At 36.4% G+C, this 18,985-nt stretch overlaps 1 protein-coding gene across 2 annotated transcripts; it reads left to right on the forward strand.

The window, feature by feature from the left end:
• The first annotated feature begins 1,771 nt into the window (after positions 1-1,771).
• Positions 1,772-9,393, forward strand: LOC138330252 (E3 ubiquitin-protein ligase TRIM71-like). Of its 2 annotated transcripts, XM_069277732.1 has the most exons (4): positions 1,772-1,938; positions 2,865-2,920; positions 5,701-8,792; positions 9,003-9,393. In XM_069277732.1, exon 3 carries the CDS (start codon positions 5,708-5,710, stop codon positions 7,226-7,228), a length of 1,521 nt encoding a protein of 506 aa, XP_069133833.1. In that variant the 5' UTR covers positions 1,772-1,938; positions 2,865-2,920; positions 5,701-5,707; the 3' UTR covers positions 7,229-8,792; positions 9,003-9,393. The 2 variants fall into 2 exon arrangements, with proteins under 2 accessions (XP_069133833.1, XP_069133832.1); XM_069277731.1 differs by lacking the exon at positions 1,772-1,938 and having other exon boundaries at positions 2,757-2,920.
• Positions 9,394-18,985: the final 9,592 nt, after the last annotated feature.

The raw sequence follows: 18,985 nt of genomic DNA on the forward strand, positions 1-18,985 counted from the left end.
TTCTGAAGATTCATGTAAAATTTTGTAAAATTTGTATTACCAGAAATTATCGTATCTTGATTTGAAAATTGTCGTTAGCCTTATCATCTTCTGAACAACTGGGCCCTGCTGTTTTCACGCTATCACCACCATGGTTGTTCAAAAGATGTACAGAAAATGCAATTTGCACGATCATATCTTAGCTGAGTATCTCTGACGCGGAAACCGCTAAAATCAGATTACCACGAAAATATGTATGTTTACAGTATATATTGACCAAATAGGGAGATTTTATTATATTACACATATAATACTACACATGAGTATATGCGATTTCAGTATTATTTTACAACATTAAACAACACATAATATGGCAATCGATACCTTCATCACATAACATTGTGTATTTCGGCTCAACGAGAGATACAGTAATTTGTTGGATATAAGGATTAAAGAGACAATTCGATCTACGGGTACATTGAAACATATTTCGGATACAAACAAGTTCTAATGGAAATTAGATTAGTTGGTTTAACTGTGATATGTCAGAAAAGTCCACTGTAGTCAAATGTATGTGAACTGTTCAATCGCCATTACACATAGTCTTGTATGCCGATCTATTTTGTCTAGAACTTCTCAAACGCTCTTACAGTTGTGTTAACATTTTTAGATGCATATTCTTGTCTAAAAATAATTTCATCAACTTCTCAGTGGTTATGTATTGCTTTTGTTTAACGGGCCACTACCTTTCCGAAACGGCTTTTAATTTTTGAAATAGGAATGTAAAACGAGATCAATAATTTTGTAGAGTCGGAGGATTTATAAACTATACGTTTACTAGCACACTTATCATCACCTTCAGAACTGTTTAATTAGAATAAATAAAATGTTAATTTTCATAACGCGGGTCGTTTTATGTTTCCCGCCGTCGTCCTAAATGCTGCGCGGTAGTTGACTATCACTGCGCCAGACGGCAAAACAGAGAAATGAATCTCCACTGTTATCGTACATTAGACAGGAAATCTTGCATATGTTTGGTGTTGTAACCTCATCTTAAGCCATCGATATATATTTTCTTTTGTTATTAATGTTTTTAAGAAACCTATAAATTTTGCTCAGTGGTTATGTATTGCTTTTGTTTAACGTGCGTGACTTTGACTCGGGCAAGGGTACAGCGTACATGTTATACCTGCTTAATCGTATCGATCAACGATTTGGAATTTCAATGCTATTAATTAAAAAACTTGACAATGTTGTGGAATTTGTCACTTTTTCTTGTCATTTGTTTCATAAGGATTGTAGAACAAAACATTTATGTCATATTTTGCTTCGTGGTTATGTAACGAATTAGCCTCACTGAATTGTCCCTTTAACAAATGCTGCCTTTAAGAATTAATCATATATCTGTAACGTATATCAAATAATCAATATATAATTTAACAAAGCAATAACACTAATGTCTAGGCGGCACTATTCATTAATTGCATTTTACTGAGTGGAATATGACCATTTATTCGCCCAAATAAGCGTATTTGACGAGGGCAAAGCCCGATTGAATCTAACGTATGGCCAGGTGTCAATCAAACTGCACATGAATCTGTTGTATATGCTACGATGTTTGCTCCGACATTCAATGGAAACGCGTGCCTGTGCTAGCACTAGGCGTGGTGACATCCTACTTGGCAATCAGTCAAATATTACGGACGAACAAAGCGTACAGTAAATAGTTTATCATATCGACAAAACACCAAAACAAATGTATTCTAGTTTCTCCGTACTTGTCGACAAAAAGAAATTTCAGCCCGGTGTTTAATATTTGGACGGCCTATGATAATCCTCAAAATCAAGTTAGTGCCATACAAATGTTGCCGATTTCTGCCTTTTCCCCATTAAGTACAGAAATAGTCAGGGTCTTTTTAGATTATAATTCACAGGAGTACCCAGTTTATACAAGAAAAGGTAAGTTTTTCGTAGTTTTGTACAAAATTCATCTCTTTCAAGTACTTTGCTATTGTTTTTAGGTCACCTGATCATATCAAACTACTTCTCAAGCTATGTCAGTGCTAATAAGCTGAAACTTGCCTGAAATGATCCTCTTGCCTGAAATGATCTTGACATGGTCCGGACCAAGTGTTGTTATTTTTGTGGCTTATCTGATAACCATGATGGTCGCTACACACGCCATCTTTAAGACACATTTTGTGTGAAATTCTCAAATCCAAGTTGTTCGCCAAAATTGCCGTAATAAAAAACTTCGGATGACCGTAAGGCATTTGGACCTCTTGTGTTTTCTGCTGTTCAGAACTTCTAGCTGATTTATTCAATAATAATTTTCCATGAAACACATTCATCATATAAATACAATTATTTAGCATGTTGTTGGTCATCCTATAAAACTTCTCTTATTACATTGAGAAAAAGCCGCGTTGGCCGACTGGTTAAGATGACCAGGCATACTTCATTCAACAAGACCTTCGCTTCTGGGTCGCGAGTTCGAATACCATGTTAGACAGTTACCAGATGCGGACCGCTGATCGGTGGTTATTTTGGCCCTGGATGTCAATATGACGTTAATCTGATAAAATCAAAACATTGAGAATCACAGTTCTCACAGATAATTCAACACCTATTTTAAAATTCAAACAATCTTCCATTGTTTATTTTGACAATCAATTGCTCCTTACATTTTACCGTTGGTGTACTTTAAACTGCCATATGAGATATGCATACACGTCACCTGTACACCAGGTAAATATACCGACCCTGCTACCGATTGGCAGACCCTCAAAAGCACCCAAACAGGAAGTTAGATTAGGGGGATCGATATACTTCTCCATAACTTATAGTTCTATTATGACTGGGACACTCGCTGTTAAATTTTACAGATAATGGTGGCAAGCGGAAGGTCGTCTATTTTGAAGTGACACTGCTTGCAATAACAGTAAGTACATAAATACTACATTTCTATAGTAATGCTGACATGATATGGAAGGACAGTATAGTCACACGTTTTTGTATTAATTTGTTTATTTCAGTTTAATTTGTTCAACAGCCTGGGTTATCTGATGACATGCGCTGTTACTAAGTAGTTGTAACATGTTTTCAGTATCGCATTCTTAATTAATAACCGTTGGATCAAATTAAAATTTTTATAATAGACGTATGATAGAATTAATTTGTGAAAAGTACATTAGAAGGAGTTATATTCTTCCACGGGTAGCTTGTTATTTAGTACATGTCCAGACCTGTACTTTAGGGTTAAAACTAAAGTTTAAAAACCTGTTCTAATACACGGTTAAAGTTTATATAGCGTATCTTTTATATTACGCAAAGATACATTCCGCCGTATATTTCAATACAGTAACCCCTTATTAGGCATTTGCTATTTTACAAAATAAAGATTGTTTTTGTGAAAGGAAAGAAAGAATGAAGATAAAGAAAGAAAATAATTAAAAGTACAAACAAACAAAAAACAAAAAATATACGAATATTTATACATCCCAAGCCCAAAATTTACAATGTTGACTATATTTTAAAATCATGTGTGGCATAATTAGGCGAACATTTTGACATAATATTTTCTTCAATAATTTATTTTTAAAAAATCAGGTTTGATGAATTTAGCTTTTAAAATCATTCAGATGGACAGACAAACATTTTACAACACCGAATTTACACTGTACTATTCTTACTTTTATGCCTTATCTATGTTTAGAAGGAACATAACTGCAGAAAACACTTTACAAAGACTAATAAAATTGTGAATTGTGAAATAAATTGTAGACCACATCTCATGTCATGATCTGATCATATGGACTCATTTCACTACACTAAAAATGCAAATACTGGTATAATAATTATGGGTATTACTATCAAAAACATCCTTAGCTCTTATTTATACTTGTGAAATAAAAACATATGCGTTATAAGAATTGTAATTCTCAAAATGCTGGAAACTTTTTGTGGTAAATAACAGGTGTCGCGAATATGAACATTGCTTCTTCTTTTTTGATTTTATTCCTCCATAAATGAAGAGTTTATACAAAACTTTAAGACAAAGAATTAGAAAAAAAAATATGGAAGTGATTACATAAATAACATATATTGGACGTTCAAAATCAGGACATTATTACAAGAAAATTGTAAGGAAAAATTGTATAAGGGAAAAAAGATTCAATATATCAACAAAATGATTAAATACAATACGACATCTTGAAAGTCATGATGATACAAATGTAAAAATGTATACATATTTACTGAAACGCGAATCTTGCAGCTTTCACAAAAAAGCAACAACAATCGTTAGCAAATATAACAGGTATGTAGAATACCCATCACCCGGTTATAGTTCCTGTACAGTATAGAATCATTTATAACAAACTAATGCATGCGTCATGTTCATTAACAAATGCACTAAGTAAATAGCTATAATACGTTTCCTTTGTTTACATAACCTTCCAGGGAAAATTACAAATGTTTAAATATAAATATATCTACAAAGATCATTTGTACATACACATACGAATATTTTCTGTGGGCAAACAAGGCTGCGTTCAACTTATTTTATCATATCCCTTTTGGAGTTAACAATAGCATTAGTTGATCAATTGATACGTGTATTGGCCGAGTTATTTTAAGAATTAGCATACAGGTAAGCAGTTATGCAGTTACATATACAAACAGTCTATTGAAAAAAATAGGTCGATATGAAGATCACTGTAGTTTAAATCTCATGTCTTGTCTGTTTTGTCAGATAATCACCACTATAATAGCTGTAGTAGACTATTCGTAATTGTCTGCTAACGTCTAATATAATGTAGAGACAAGGCCAATTAGAGACGACCTCCTGTATATCTGATATGGTGTGTGCGCCGAGTATATGTGTGTTTTGAAAGACTGCGATATATATTTTGTGTTTCCTTATATTAGTGGAGTCCATTTTATAACGTTATTTTACTGAAGCGTGTCGCAAAAAGAACGTAACAAGCACACCGCACCCCGGTCAAATTATACTGACAACAGGAAAAAGTGCAAAGTAAGAAGAATTACTATCACTTTTATGAAATGTGGTATGTCTCGGCCAGGTTACAGAACTAGAGTATAGTTGCTGATTTATTTAATTTTGTTATTTCGTTCTGTCGCCCGGACTGCGTAAAGCCTTCTTTACATTTAGAAACGCCGAACTTTAGGTCATATGGGAAGCGGTGTCAAGGGAAATATTAGGAAATTTAGTTACAATGTTGTTGTTTTTTCTAAGGAAACTCTGAATTTTGTTATTTTTTTCTACAGCTATCATTTGTCGAACATACACTTCAATTATGTGTTCTATATTAAACAAAGAAGTACTAAAATAATCATAACTTATTTTATGGTCTATTGCGTATATTGTCATACATTCATCGGTGCAATTGCGTATGTGTATGGCATGTATCCTATGGTTTTGATAAAGTACTGAAATGTTACACAAAAGGCAACATATAAACATAAAAGACTTAACTAGTATGTACGTAATCATTTATATACAAAGTATGCCAACGTATAAGATGATCTAAATAATATACAGTGTAGATAATTCGAACTTCGATGAATCGAATTTCTTCGATGTATCGAACTTTTTTCATGGACCATTAGTTATAGAATCATAGGTAACTAACACTCGATGATTGTAATGTAGATTATTCAGTTTTTTATTATCTAATGATCGATTGTTTTTTCCTGTAGGTTGACCATGGCTACAGGGCAGGTTGTTGTAGAATTCGACGTATCGTCGGAGAGATGCAGCGATCACAATCAACCTATAGTTTATTCATGTGAATCATGTTTAGGAGAGTTCGCGTGTAGCAAGTGCGTTATATCAACGCACAATGGACACAAATTTGGTGAGATTCAGACATTCATTTCTGAACAGAGATTCCAGCTATTCGAAGTTTTAGACGAAACAGATGACCGCTTGAAACAGCTAGCATTAGACTATGACAATGTGAAAGAACGGATGGATATAAATGAGAGTGCATCCCAGAGATTAGTGAGCGAAATAGAGGAACGAGGCAGGATATTGAAGGCTCATATTGATGAGATTGTTGCGAATGGAAGGCAGAAGTCTGAAAAGTATCAACGTAAAAATAACAGAAGACTGACAAAGGCTCTTAATGAAATAGCAGATATGACTACAGAGTTAAAGAGGAAGTCAAGGAAATGTCGGAAACTGGTTGCTTCTCTCAAGTATGCGGACATCAAAAAATCTTTAAAATTAGGGACGGAATTAAAAAGGGATATAATGGTTGTCAGGGAAGAGACATCAACCAGAAGCCAGAATTTTAAGACTCCCTCGACCTTAGAAGACATAGCAGTGCTTGAAAAATTGTTTGGAAAGCTCCAAATCGATACAACGAAACTGGAATGTGTCGACTTGAAGCTCAAATCTACGTTCCAAAATGTGGATAACGAGCCTGTATACAGACTTTGTCCTGTAATGGATGGCAATTGTGCTTGGGTGAGTGGTGACGAGTGCGTATTAAATCTGTTCACATTTGAAGGAATTCATGTCAAAAAGCTGGAGCTAGATTCTGGTGTCAACGATCTCGGGTGCTTTACTCAAAGTAACGACTTGACAAGTCTTGTGGTGGCTTGCGAAGACAACAGTGTCAGACAGATATCCCCAGAAGTAGAAGGCGAAACGATGGGGCAGGAATTATTCCAGTTTGAATCCGATCCTTCAAGCATTGCCTTTACAGCCAAAAACGACATGGTAATCGTCGCTACTAACCAGCGCAAGCCGATCAAGGTAGATGTAAGAGGGAGAAAGAAACCGTTTGTGTCTGGGAAAGAGAATGATTTGGACTTGACCGAACCGAATACTGTCCGAGTTAATCCTGACACAGGTGACCTGGCCATACTGAACAACAATCCAGGCTACTTGTATGTCTGTGATGAAAAGCTCAATATGAAGTTCAAGTATCTTGGACAAGAAACGGAAGATGGTCAGCTGGAAACTGAAGATTTCGATCCGCAAGGAGTAACCTTCGATAGGGATGGGAACATTGTGGTAGCAGACCAAGGACGAAAACGTGTTATATTGCTCAACCGTGACGGTCATTTTCTGAAAACTCTAATCACAAGAAATGAGCAAGAACCGACGAAAGAACCGTTAGCCGTGGAACTGTATCAGGAAAGTACAATGCACGTATTGTGGGTGGGGTACAGTACCGGGAAAATAGAGACCTACAACTATACATTCAATTCGGGCTAGGTTACTGTATAGCGCTTTTAATTCGCGATGTTCAAATATCGCGGTTTCTTAAAAGAAACATATTCGCGGGAAAGGGGGGGTTAAATTCAGCATTTCACTGATTCTAATAATTCGTGAATTTGAAGGATACTATTGTTTTTATGGATGCTTCGTTTGTGTGTAGAATCCGCGGGTCTCGGTGAAAACGCGTATATACCGGAAATAAATCATCCGCGAAATTAAATGCTATACAGCAGATGCGATCATGATGTATATATTCATTGGAAACATACATTTTCATCTGCAAATAAGTCTTTGATATATTATCTTCACCAAATTATTATCTTCGTAAGCACATGTTCAGCTCGAAAACCTTGTATTTTGTCAACACATTAAGCAATTGTTAAACAAAGACTGAGATTGTATCATGAAAACAAAAAAGCAACTCACTTGGTTAACACTTTTGCTGCTTGGTCCTTTGTCTGAAGAAGCTGACTGTGGACCTTTGTGTACTTATGCTAACTGGTCTTTTTGTCTGATGAAGGTGACAGTGGACATCTGTATACTCATGCTGCTTGTTCTTTTGTCTGATGAAGGTGACAGTGCACATCTGTATACTCATGCTGCTTGGTCTTTTGTCTGATGAAGGTGACAGTGCACATCTGTGTACTTATGCTGATTGGTATTTTGTCTGATGAAGGTGACAGTGCACATCTGTATACTCATGCTGCTTGGTTTTTTGTCTGGTGAAGGTGACATTGGACATCTGTATACTCATGCTGCTTGTTCTTTTGTCTGATGAAGGTGACATTGGACATCTGTATACTCATGCTGCTTGGTTTTTTGTCTGATGAAGGTGACATTGCACATCTGTATACTCATGCTGCTTGGTTTTTTGTCTGATGAAGGTGACATTGGACATCTGTATACTCATGATGCTTGGTTTTTTTGTCTGATGAAGGTGACATTGGACATCTGTATACTCATGCTGCTTGGTTTTTTGTCTGATGAAGGTGACATTGGACATCTGTATACTCATGCTGCTTGGTTTTTTGTCTGATGAAGGTGACATTGGACATCTGTATACTCATGCTGCTTGGTTTTTTGTCTGATGAAGGTGACATTGGACATCTGTATACTCATGCTGCTTGGTTTTTTGTCTGATGAAGGTGACATTGGACATCTGTATACTCATGCTGCTTGGTTTTTTGTCTGATGAAGGTGACATTGGACATCTGTATACTCATGCTGCTTGGTTTTTTGTCTGATGAAGGTGACAGTGGACATCTGTATACTCATGCTGCTTGGTCTTTTGTCTGATGAAGGTGACAGTGCACATCTGTATACTCATGCTGCTTGGTTTTTTGTCTGATGAAGGTGACAGTGGACATCTGTATACTCATGCTGCTTGGTCTTTTGTCTGATGAAGGTGACAGTGGACATCTGTATACTCATGCTGCTTGGTCTTTTGTCTGATGAAGGTGACAGTGCACATCTGTATACTCATGCTGCTTGGTCTTTTGTCTGATGAAGGTGACAGTGGACATCTGTATACTCATGATGCTTGGTTTTTTGTCTGATGAAGGTGACATTGGACATCTGTATACTCATGCTGCTTGGTTTTTTTTGTCTGATGAAGGTGACAGTGGACATCTGTATACTCATGCTGCTTGGTCTTTTGTCTGATGAAGGTGACAGTGCACATCTGTATACTCATGCTGCTTGGTCTTTTGTCTGATGAAGGTGACAGTGCACATCTGTGTACTCATGCTGCTTGGTTTTTTGTCTGATGAAGGTGACAGTGGACATCTGTATACTCATGATGCTTGGTTTTTTGTCTGATGAAGGTGACAGTGGACATCTGTATACTCATGCTGACTGGTCTTTTGTCTGATGAAGGTGACAGTGCACATCTGTGTACTGATGCTGCTTGGTCTTTTGTCTGATGAAGGTGTGACAGTGGACATCTGTATACTTATGCTGCTTGGTCTTTTGTCTGATGAAGGTGACAGTGCACATCTGTGTACTCATGCTGCTTGGTTTTTTGTCTGATGAAGGTGACATTGGACATCTGTATACTCATGCTGCTTGGTTTTTTGTCTGATGAAGGTGACAGTGGACATCTGTATACTCATGCTGCTTGGTCTTTTGTCTGATGAAGGTGACAGTGCACATCTGTATACTCATGCTGCTTGGTCTTTTTGTCTGATGAAGCTTTGTTGACAGTGCACATCTGTATACTCATGCTGCTTGGTTTTTGTCTGATGAAGGTGACAGTGCACATCTGTATACTCATGCTGCTTGGTCTTTTGTCTGATGAAGGTGACAGTGGACATCTGTATACTCATGCTGCTTGGTCTTTTGTCTGATGAAGGTGACATTGGACATCTGTATACTCATGATGCTTGGTTTTTTGTCTGATGAAGGTGACAGTGGACATCTGTATACTCATGCTGACTGGTCTTTTGTCTGATGAAGGTGACAGTGCACATCTGTTACTCATGCTGCTTGGTCTTTTGTCTGATGAAGGTGACAGTGGACATCTGTATACTCATGCTGCTTGGTCTTTTTGTCTGATGAAGGTGACAGTGGACATCTGTATACTCATGCTGCTGGTCTTTTGTCTGATGAAGGTGACAGTGCACATCTGTATACTCATGCTGCTTGGTCTTTTGTCTGATGAAGGTGACAGTGCACATCTGTATACTCATGCTGCTGGTCTTTTGTCTGATGAAGGTGACAGTGACATCTGTATACTCATGCTGCTGGTCTTTTGTCTGATGAAGGTGACAGTGACACTCATGCTGTTACTCATGACTGACTCTGTTCTATCTTTTTTGTCTGATGAAGGTGACAGTGGACATCTGTATACTCATGCTGCTTGGTCTTTTGTCTGATGAAGGTGACAGTGGACATCTGTATACTCATGCTGCTGGTCTTTTGTCTGATGAAGGTGACAGTGGACATCTGTATACTCATGCTGCTTGGTCTTTTGTCTGATGAAGGTGACAGTGCACATCTGTATACTCATGCTGCTTGGTCTTTTGTCTGATGAAGGTGACAGTGCACATCTGTATACTCATGCTGCTTGGTCTTTTGTCTGATGAAGGTGACAGTGGACATCTGTATACTCATGCTGCTTGGTCTTTTGTCTGATGAAGGTGACAGTGCACATCTGTATACTCATGCTGCTTGGTTTTTGTCTGATGAAGGTGACAGTGCACATCTGTATACTCATGCTGACTTGGTCTTTTGTCTGATGAAGGTGACAGTGCGCATCTGTATACTCATGCTGCTTGGTCTTTTGTCTGATGAAGGTGACAGTGCACATCTGTGTACTCATGCTGCTTGGTCTTTTGTCTGATGAAGGTGACAGTGCACATCTGTGTACTCATGCTGCCTGGTCTTTTATCTGATGAAGGTGACGATGCACTCATCATACTTGTCATCGAATCGCCACTTATACAATTTTCATTAGTGTGGAACAATATCGTCACATAGAAGGGTCAATACTATATACCGATATATGTGTTAGACAAAGAGGTAGCTACAAAAATTATCAGTAAAAATTAGCATGAAAATTGGTTTAATCTGTCATTAAAATATTTTGTGCTAAAGTATCATTTTAGCCACGTAATATTGAAATATGTGTTTATGACATCTTCTGGGTCATGACGGCATTGTCCTTAGATGTGTTTGCCCTAGAGTCACACTGACTTGAAAGTTTACGAAATTTAACTATGAAAATATCTAACGTAAATTGACCATGATGTTAAAAAGCTCCACCGGCGACAGAGGATAAATGATATTTATCATTTGAACAATAACTGATATTTAATCGTGTATATATTATATATGTCTAATTAACACAAAAAAAAGTATACAATAATTTATTTCGCCTTAGGTGCATTCGCAATCAGTACTTCAAACTTTTTAATGGTGGTAATAGTATAAAGTAAATAACTTTTGTAGCAGAAGAAAAATTCTAAATCGTCTGCTCCTGTTTTTGATAGTGAAAAAATACCATTTGTCAGCGGTGGAGCATCTTTAAAGAGAATATTGAATTGAGTTTAATAGCTCCAACGAGAAAGATAAAGCAGGGAACAGGGAAATTAAATATGTACAGTTTTTTAGTGTTGTTTGGAAATTATGTGTTGAAATAACAACACACAATTATTGAATACTAAATTGTTAAATTCATATCTTGTAATGACATCAAATCACAAAATAGATATTTACAGGTGCGAAAACATAGATGTTGTGAAAGCAAGTGTTTGTTCTCTAGTTGTTGTTGTTTTTTTTTTTTTTTTTTTTTTTTTTTTTTTTTTTTTTTTTTGTGGGGGAGGGGGTAATTTTGAGGTCAAAATGCTTTATAAATCTCTTCAATGACACATATATACATTTGAAAACATTGTTCATACAATCGGTATCGAGATCCGTTCTTTCAATTTGTTGTAACTCGTATCAGACAGGGTACTTTGGTTTGGTAGGCGTCTATGAGTGCAAATGTGTACACACAGTCTGTACACAAACCCTTATCCTTCAAGCGCGATGCAGGGAACTACCTATTAAATGAAAAAAAGTGTTTGTTTGATTAATTAACGTCCTAACAACAGCTAGGGTCTTGTATGTAGCGTGTGTGCAGTGCGAGGAGCGTGTTTTAGGAGACTGCGGTATGTTCGTGTTGTGTCTTCTTGTATTGTGGAACTGTTGCTCTTTTTATAGTGCTACATGTATCACTGAAGCATGCCCCGAAGACACCTAGCAACACACCCAACCCGGTCACATTAAAAATAGGCCTTTGAAATAGCCTATGTGTATAGAATATTAAGCCAAGGATAATTTTGTCAGGCCTCTGGTTAGCTGGTAAATTATGAATTTTAAGAGTAAAAATGCTTTCTGACAAGTACTCATAACTACGGACCTCGAATGGTCCATTACTATGACTAATCTATAGTTTCAGATATTTCTCCAAAATGTAACAATGATGTGAATTTGGGAATTCAGATTGAACGTTTTTAAGAAGTGATTCATCAAAACATTAGAATTTCAAGATTTTTCAGTGCATAATGTATTTCATTTCAAAATGGCTGCATTGGTGGGAGTTTGAGATGAATGATCCCCATGTGTTGCTAAGTGTGTGATAATCTAGACTAAACACATTCACTAAGATGTGATTCGGGAGTTTGAATAATAAAGCACAAAACTTTAACACGGTCTATGGAAAATAAATTAGCTGGTTGGTCCTTACAACCTTTTGGTCTTACAGTGTTGGTGGAGGAAAATCGGTGTACCCGGAGAAAAAACCACAGTCCAGCGGTCAGTACCTGGCAACTGACCCACATGGGATTCGAACTCTCAACTCAGAGGTGGATGTGTGTGTGAAGGTGTTGGGGGGGGGGTATAAAATGCCAATGATACTGATAAATATAATTTCTTAATATTAATTAGTGATTAACCTTAATGATAATGTTTTATACTTCATTTTGTTCTATAGATTTAAAGTAAGACATGCAGTTTGTACTTTTCTTATTTCACCATAGTCCATTATTCCGGAGAGAGTCAGTATTTGTGGAGGTTTATTTTATGTCAGAACATAATAAAAAATGACAAAAATAAAAAAGTGTTCTTGTGGTATTTTATCAATGCTACCTGTTCTCCTATGTACATTTTCAGTTAATTCCAAATCTCGTGAGACCAACTTTAATCCAATTTCAAATATATAATTAGAATATATTTTCATATTGATTAATTTTAAGAATTCATGATTTCAATATTCTTTCAGTGAATTCTCACACAGACTTAAACGATGCTTTTTCGTGACCTCTTGAACTCTAACTATGGTATCAGTACGCCAGAGCCTAACTGCCAATATCAATATTGGAAAATAACATACATTTGGCTTAGTAGCAACATACAGATTCTTTACATTGGTAGTGTAAATATTTAAACTCGACATTATCGTTTAAAAAGAAAATAGATAAAAACAAAAGCATGAAAATAAAACTTCAGCCAACTAAACAATAGCAGTAGCTGAAATTGTCCTATCGATAAACCAGAGATACAAAGATAAATACACTGTACAACACTCCATTTCAAATATTTTAATTAGAATATATTTTCATATTGATCAATTTTAGGAATATTCTAACAATATTTCAGTGCATTCGCACACTGACTTAAACCCAGTGTTTCCGTGACCTGTTGAACTTTGATGAAGGCATTAGTGCGCCGGAGCCTAACTGACAGTGTTGATTTTGGAAAATAACGTATATATTGGTCGTAGTAGCAACGTATAGATACTGTGCAGTGGCAATGCAAATACTTTAGTTGGGTTTATTTTCATTTTTACTTCTTATGAACAGCCAGGGTCATGTAAGGACGTGCGTTTGATTGAGGCGAAAAACCGGAGTATACGGAGAATAAACCAACGGCCGGCGGTTATTATCTGGCAACTGCCCCACTTGGGATTAGAACACGCGACCCGGAGGTGGAGGGCGTGTGATAATATATGTCGAGACATTTTGACCACTCGGACACAGCGGCCCCACGATATTAGAAGGTTCACAACAAAACATTAAAAGCTTATCAATAATTCGTCTTTCATGGCCTGAAATACGTTACAACACCGAATAAATAAAAGATTAAAGATGCTCCATCGCTGACAATTGGTATTTTTTCACCATCAGAAACAGGAGCGGACGATTTCATATTTTTCTTCAGTAATAAAGTTACTTACTTTACACCATTACCACCATTGAAAAGTTTGAGCTTCTATTTTTACTTCAAGTTGAAAATATAAAAAATAATCAATTGCATCTCGAAATAAATCTGTGGCACTATATCCTATATGGAATTAAGTACTGATTGCGCATGCACCAAAGGCGAAATAAATTATTCTATGTTATTTTTTGTGTTAATTAGGCACATATATACACGATTAAACACCAATTATTGTTCGAATGATGAATATCATTTTTGCTCTGTCAGCGGTGGAGCATCTTTAACTGTAATAATCAATGTTATCAATGAAGGCTCGTTTCGCTGTTTTGTCATGTAATGGTAATCAACTCCTGCGTGGTATTTAGTGCGACGCATGAAAACAGAAGACGACCCGCGTTTTGAAAATCAAATTATTATTTCAAAAATTAATGTATTTATTTCAAATAAGCCCGGGAGCGATAACAAGTTCAGCATTAGTGGAGTCCTACAACATTATCAAACTAATTTTGCAGTCATATCTTAAAAATTAGAAACCGTTTCAATTATGGCATTTACCTTTAAAGATGCTCCACCGCCGACAGAACATAAATGATATTCATCATTCGAACAATAAGTTGTGTTTAATCGTTTAATTTTTGATAGTGAAAAAATACCATTTGTCAGCGGTGGAGCATCTTTAAAGATACTTAATCGCTGACGAATGGTATTTTTTCTTCAAAAAAAGAAAAAAAAAAAAAAAAAAAGCAGCAGATAAATTAGATTAGTATATTTCTTAGGTTACAAAAATTACTTACTATACACCATTACCACCATTAAAAAAGTTTGAGCTTCTCATTTTACTTCAAGATAAAAAATAAATAAAATAATTAATTTCGCCCCGAAGAAAGTAAACGGCACTATGCTCTATATGGAATGAGCAAGATATAAGTTATATTAATGTTTGTGTTATTTAGACACATTTACATGAGTGAACACCACATCTATAGACAGTGGCGTCGCTAACAGGAAATAAATTTGGGGGTCGGGGGTCTCCCCCGGCAAAAAATTTTATTATTTAGAATGGCAGAGATGAGTTTTACGATGCATTTTGTTGAAGTTGCGAGCGCCTTAGGCGCGAGATTTTCGTGTTTGAGGGGTCTGAGGGTTTTTCCTCGGGAAAAAAATTACGATTCAGAATGGATGAGATGAGTTTTACGATGTATTTTGTTGAATTTGCGAGCGCCGTAGGCACGAGATTTTGGTGTTTGAGGGGGTCCAGAGGTCTCCCCCGGGAAAAGGTTTTACTATTTAGAATGGCCGAGATGAGTTTTACGATGCATTTCGTTGAATTCGCCGTAGTCGCGAGATTTTGGTTTTTGTGGGGTCCGGGGGTCTCCCCCTGAGAAAAAATTTTACGATTTTGTATTTTGATGATTTTTAAGTGTTCTTAACATGGTAATTTTTCGATTTAAAGTTACCTGCATTTAGAAATGATAATTGTGAGTGTCGTCTTACCATTATGAACACAGCTTGATCTGAACATACCGGATTCACACCATCGGCACATTGTTGTGTAACTCAAAATGATAATCAACTGATTGTCTTGCTAAGGTTTGAACATTACATGCTTGAACGGTTTAGGAAACGCGCCGGGCGAAAATGGGGGGGGGGGGGGGGGGGGGGGTGCAAAGAAACATGTTTCTTCCTCCTGGGGAACGGGGGGCAATTGACTACAAAGAACGTGTGTTTTGTACCATTATGGGGAAAATCCCTCACGGGTCGTGATTTCATTTCCACCATTTGAAATTGCTAACCAATACTATCATATCATTGCTTATTTTCCATATCCTTTCCAAACTATTTGTTAAGTTTTTGCGTAGCCCACTTAGATTTCTGGGAATCTAATACATGTGTACACATACTGAGGAAAATGATGTACATGCACGGGCTTTGTGCTTTACATGGAAGCTTCACGCCTGGTAAATTTGGACCTAGGACCTAACTCATTATGCTTCGGTAGCACGAACGAAAATGTATCATTTTGTTTGTCAGAAATACTCTTCATATATTGAAAGGTCTAAAGGCCCTCTACCAATATTGTGAATTTCATGCCCTGTGGTCTCGGGAATTTCCCCAGGGGAGAGGGTCAAATTTACCATAGTTTATATAGGGAAACCAATTTATGAGAATTATTTGCTCAATTTTCATAGGAAATGTAGCAAATGTAACGGAATCAACATTGTGGCAACAGAATTGTCTGCCTGACTGTGTTTTGAGCTACACAAACGCATAGGGGCAGTAGACAGGTAAGTCAAATAGCCAGACTAAATTGAACTCTTACAGATAAACACTTTGGTTACATTGTAAATACTGGATCACTGATGCTAGGAGATGTGCATGTCAGTAAATGAGTTTATTTTTTATTTCAAATTCTTTAAAGCATTGGTGGTTTTTTCCTAAGTTGGATATTGGAATGGTTGAAGAAGGTTTTTTTTCTCATGTCCATGGCATTGCAGTCCTTACAAAGAAATGAGTCAACGCCGTACTTTAAAGGGCATTAAGGTAATGAAATACAAGTAAAAACACATAACGTCAGCTGATGAAGCATGTGTAGTATATCTATATATATGTAGGTCCCAATTTAGCACATAAGCCTGTGCTTGCACATCGTTTTCCTCCGTATGTGTACAAGTACATGCATTAGATTACCAAAAAACTGAGTGTGCTACGCAGAAGGTTAATCATTTGTTTGGAAAGAATTTGGAAATAAAACAATGATATGATAGTATTGCTTAGCAATTTCAAATGGTGGAAATGAAACCACGATCCGCTGGGGATTTCCCCCATAATGGTACAAAACACGGTTTTTTGTAGTCAAACGTAGTAAAACAAGTCACGTGCTTATACATCATTCATGCCATTGGCCGAAATACATATGGAATTGTATTATGGGTAACTAGTGATCACATGAGTATGTGTTTACTTCCAAATATAGTGATTTCTCTGACCTGGTATTAAGAATATATAATTTGGCCTTTTGACGAAGATCTTATTTTCTCTGTGTTATATGTATCTGTTATGAAACCTAAAGCAGGTACGATACACATGTAATAATATACTATATATAAATTAGAATTCTACGAATTTAGCCGGGAGTAGCCGATCCTCGCTGATCCTAGATTAGACGGTTAGACCCATTGAATTGGTCAATTCGCATTATATAATTTATTTACAAGACGTGTAAATGGCAGTTTTATAGCTCATTTCAGTTCATTATTTATACTAAAACAGTACATATGTGCAAGTCAAAATGATATGCATGCAATATTAATAACATTTTGGAGTCTAAATATTTTCAAATAAATCAATTTTTCCGAAGAAATGGCAAGCACACTAGCACCATATTTGGAAGTAAACACATAATCACGTGATTACTAGTTACCCATAATACAATTGTATATTCCGGCCAATGGCATGAATGAGGTATAAGCACGTGACTTTTTTTACTACGTTTTACTACAAAAAATAGATGCAGATATATCCCGAATTTGGAGCTAAAACCGCGTCCCGGGAGGATTTTTTAGTACAAAGGTTGAATCTGACCGTAACAAAAATTCGTTGTGCCTTTATATATAAGTGTATCGAGGGATGTAAATATTTATGTATATATATGGACATGGCAAGCTAACAAGTAAAGCTGGTTTCCCAATGTGTATTGTGTACCTGTACTGTGACCTTTATGGCTTTTAAATTACGTAACTGGTATTTTTCGTGATTCGCAAGAAAATAAAACATGAAAAAATCATTGTTGTGCATTTTTCATTTTTCATTCATTCTTTTAATATAGTATAGTACGGTATGCACCACGTGGACTTGGTACGAATGCCAAGCCACAAAACACACACACAGCTTTAAAACGAATTTTCAACCCACGGTTATATATATTAATAAATGACTATGGCCAAGAGGATGGAAATTCGTTGTACAAAGCAGAGTCCTTCTGCACTCCTAACTTCCTCAGCTCGGACTAACAGCTACGTACACGCAGACTACAGCTGCGTGGCCGGGATGTGCAGGATCACAATTTTTAATTTTGAAATCAAATAAATAAAAAAAACCTGTCGGAATTAACAAAATCAACGTCGATCTCTATTGTTTGGTGCCTTGCTGTATATACACCGTGCTTTATGAAAGGATGGCCTTTTATTTCAACTTTCAAGATCAAATATCGACATCTTTTACTTTAGATGTCGACATCAATAACTGACAAGTCGGTGTCACACCCGAGCATAAACACGATTAATCGCCGAGTTACCGACTTTCTACATAATTATCTTGGAATCATTAAATGGGCAGGTACATGCGATAAGTCGACATATTCTTCTGTTTATGTCGACATCTTCCTATATGATGTCGACATAATGCCTTAATTATGTCGACATTACATGTAAGTCGTAAGTCGGCAACTCGATGGCAGAAATATGCCACCATATTTATTAGCAAATTAAGACAAATTGAATGATAAAGACTTATCTTTATCAATGTAATGTATACGTATAATGTACCCAATGCTGATAATTTTTTTTTGAAGATATAACGATATTTCAAAATCATGTTTTGAAACAAAATCACACAACTTCCATTATAATAATGTTCTTGCTCAGAGCTTGGTTGGATGAAGCATTGGACCATGATACAGGGTTTTATTGGGGTTTTTTTGTCTGTATACATGTGCACTATTATGTAATGGATGAGAAAGTGGCACCATGGATTTCCAAACCCAGGTTGAGGACATTTTGGTGTCAGTTTTGTTGAAACGGGGCTGTTGTCGTCTTAGTGACAACACTTTGTATGGTTGTGTAGAGTGATTTTGAAAGGAAACTTATTGCTCTTTCCAACGGTGGTACATTTGGCCGTTATTGTGACGACTTACTAGAAATATGATTTTTTTTATCCAATAAAGCTATGTGCACATTGTAGAGTTTTTGTCCCGGGAAGCTTTTCACCCTTTTAATGTAAAAGTACTTTGAAGAATCATAGGCGCTTACAAATTATATATATAGAGATGCTGTAAAA

Source organism: Argopecten irradians, chromosome 8 (assembly GCF_041381155.1).
Source record: "Argopecten irradians isolate NY chromosome 8, Ai_NY, whole genome shotgun sequence".
NCBI lineage: Eukaryota > Metazoa > Mollusca > Bivalvia > Pectinida > Pectinidae > Argopecten > Argopecten irradians.

Excerpts from the sequence above, each read along its gene's own strand:
- LOC138330252 (XM_069277732.1), top strand. The coding sequence starts at position 5,708 with ATGGCTACAGGGCAGGTTGTTGTAGAATTCGACGTATCGTCGGAGAGA.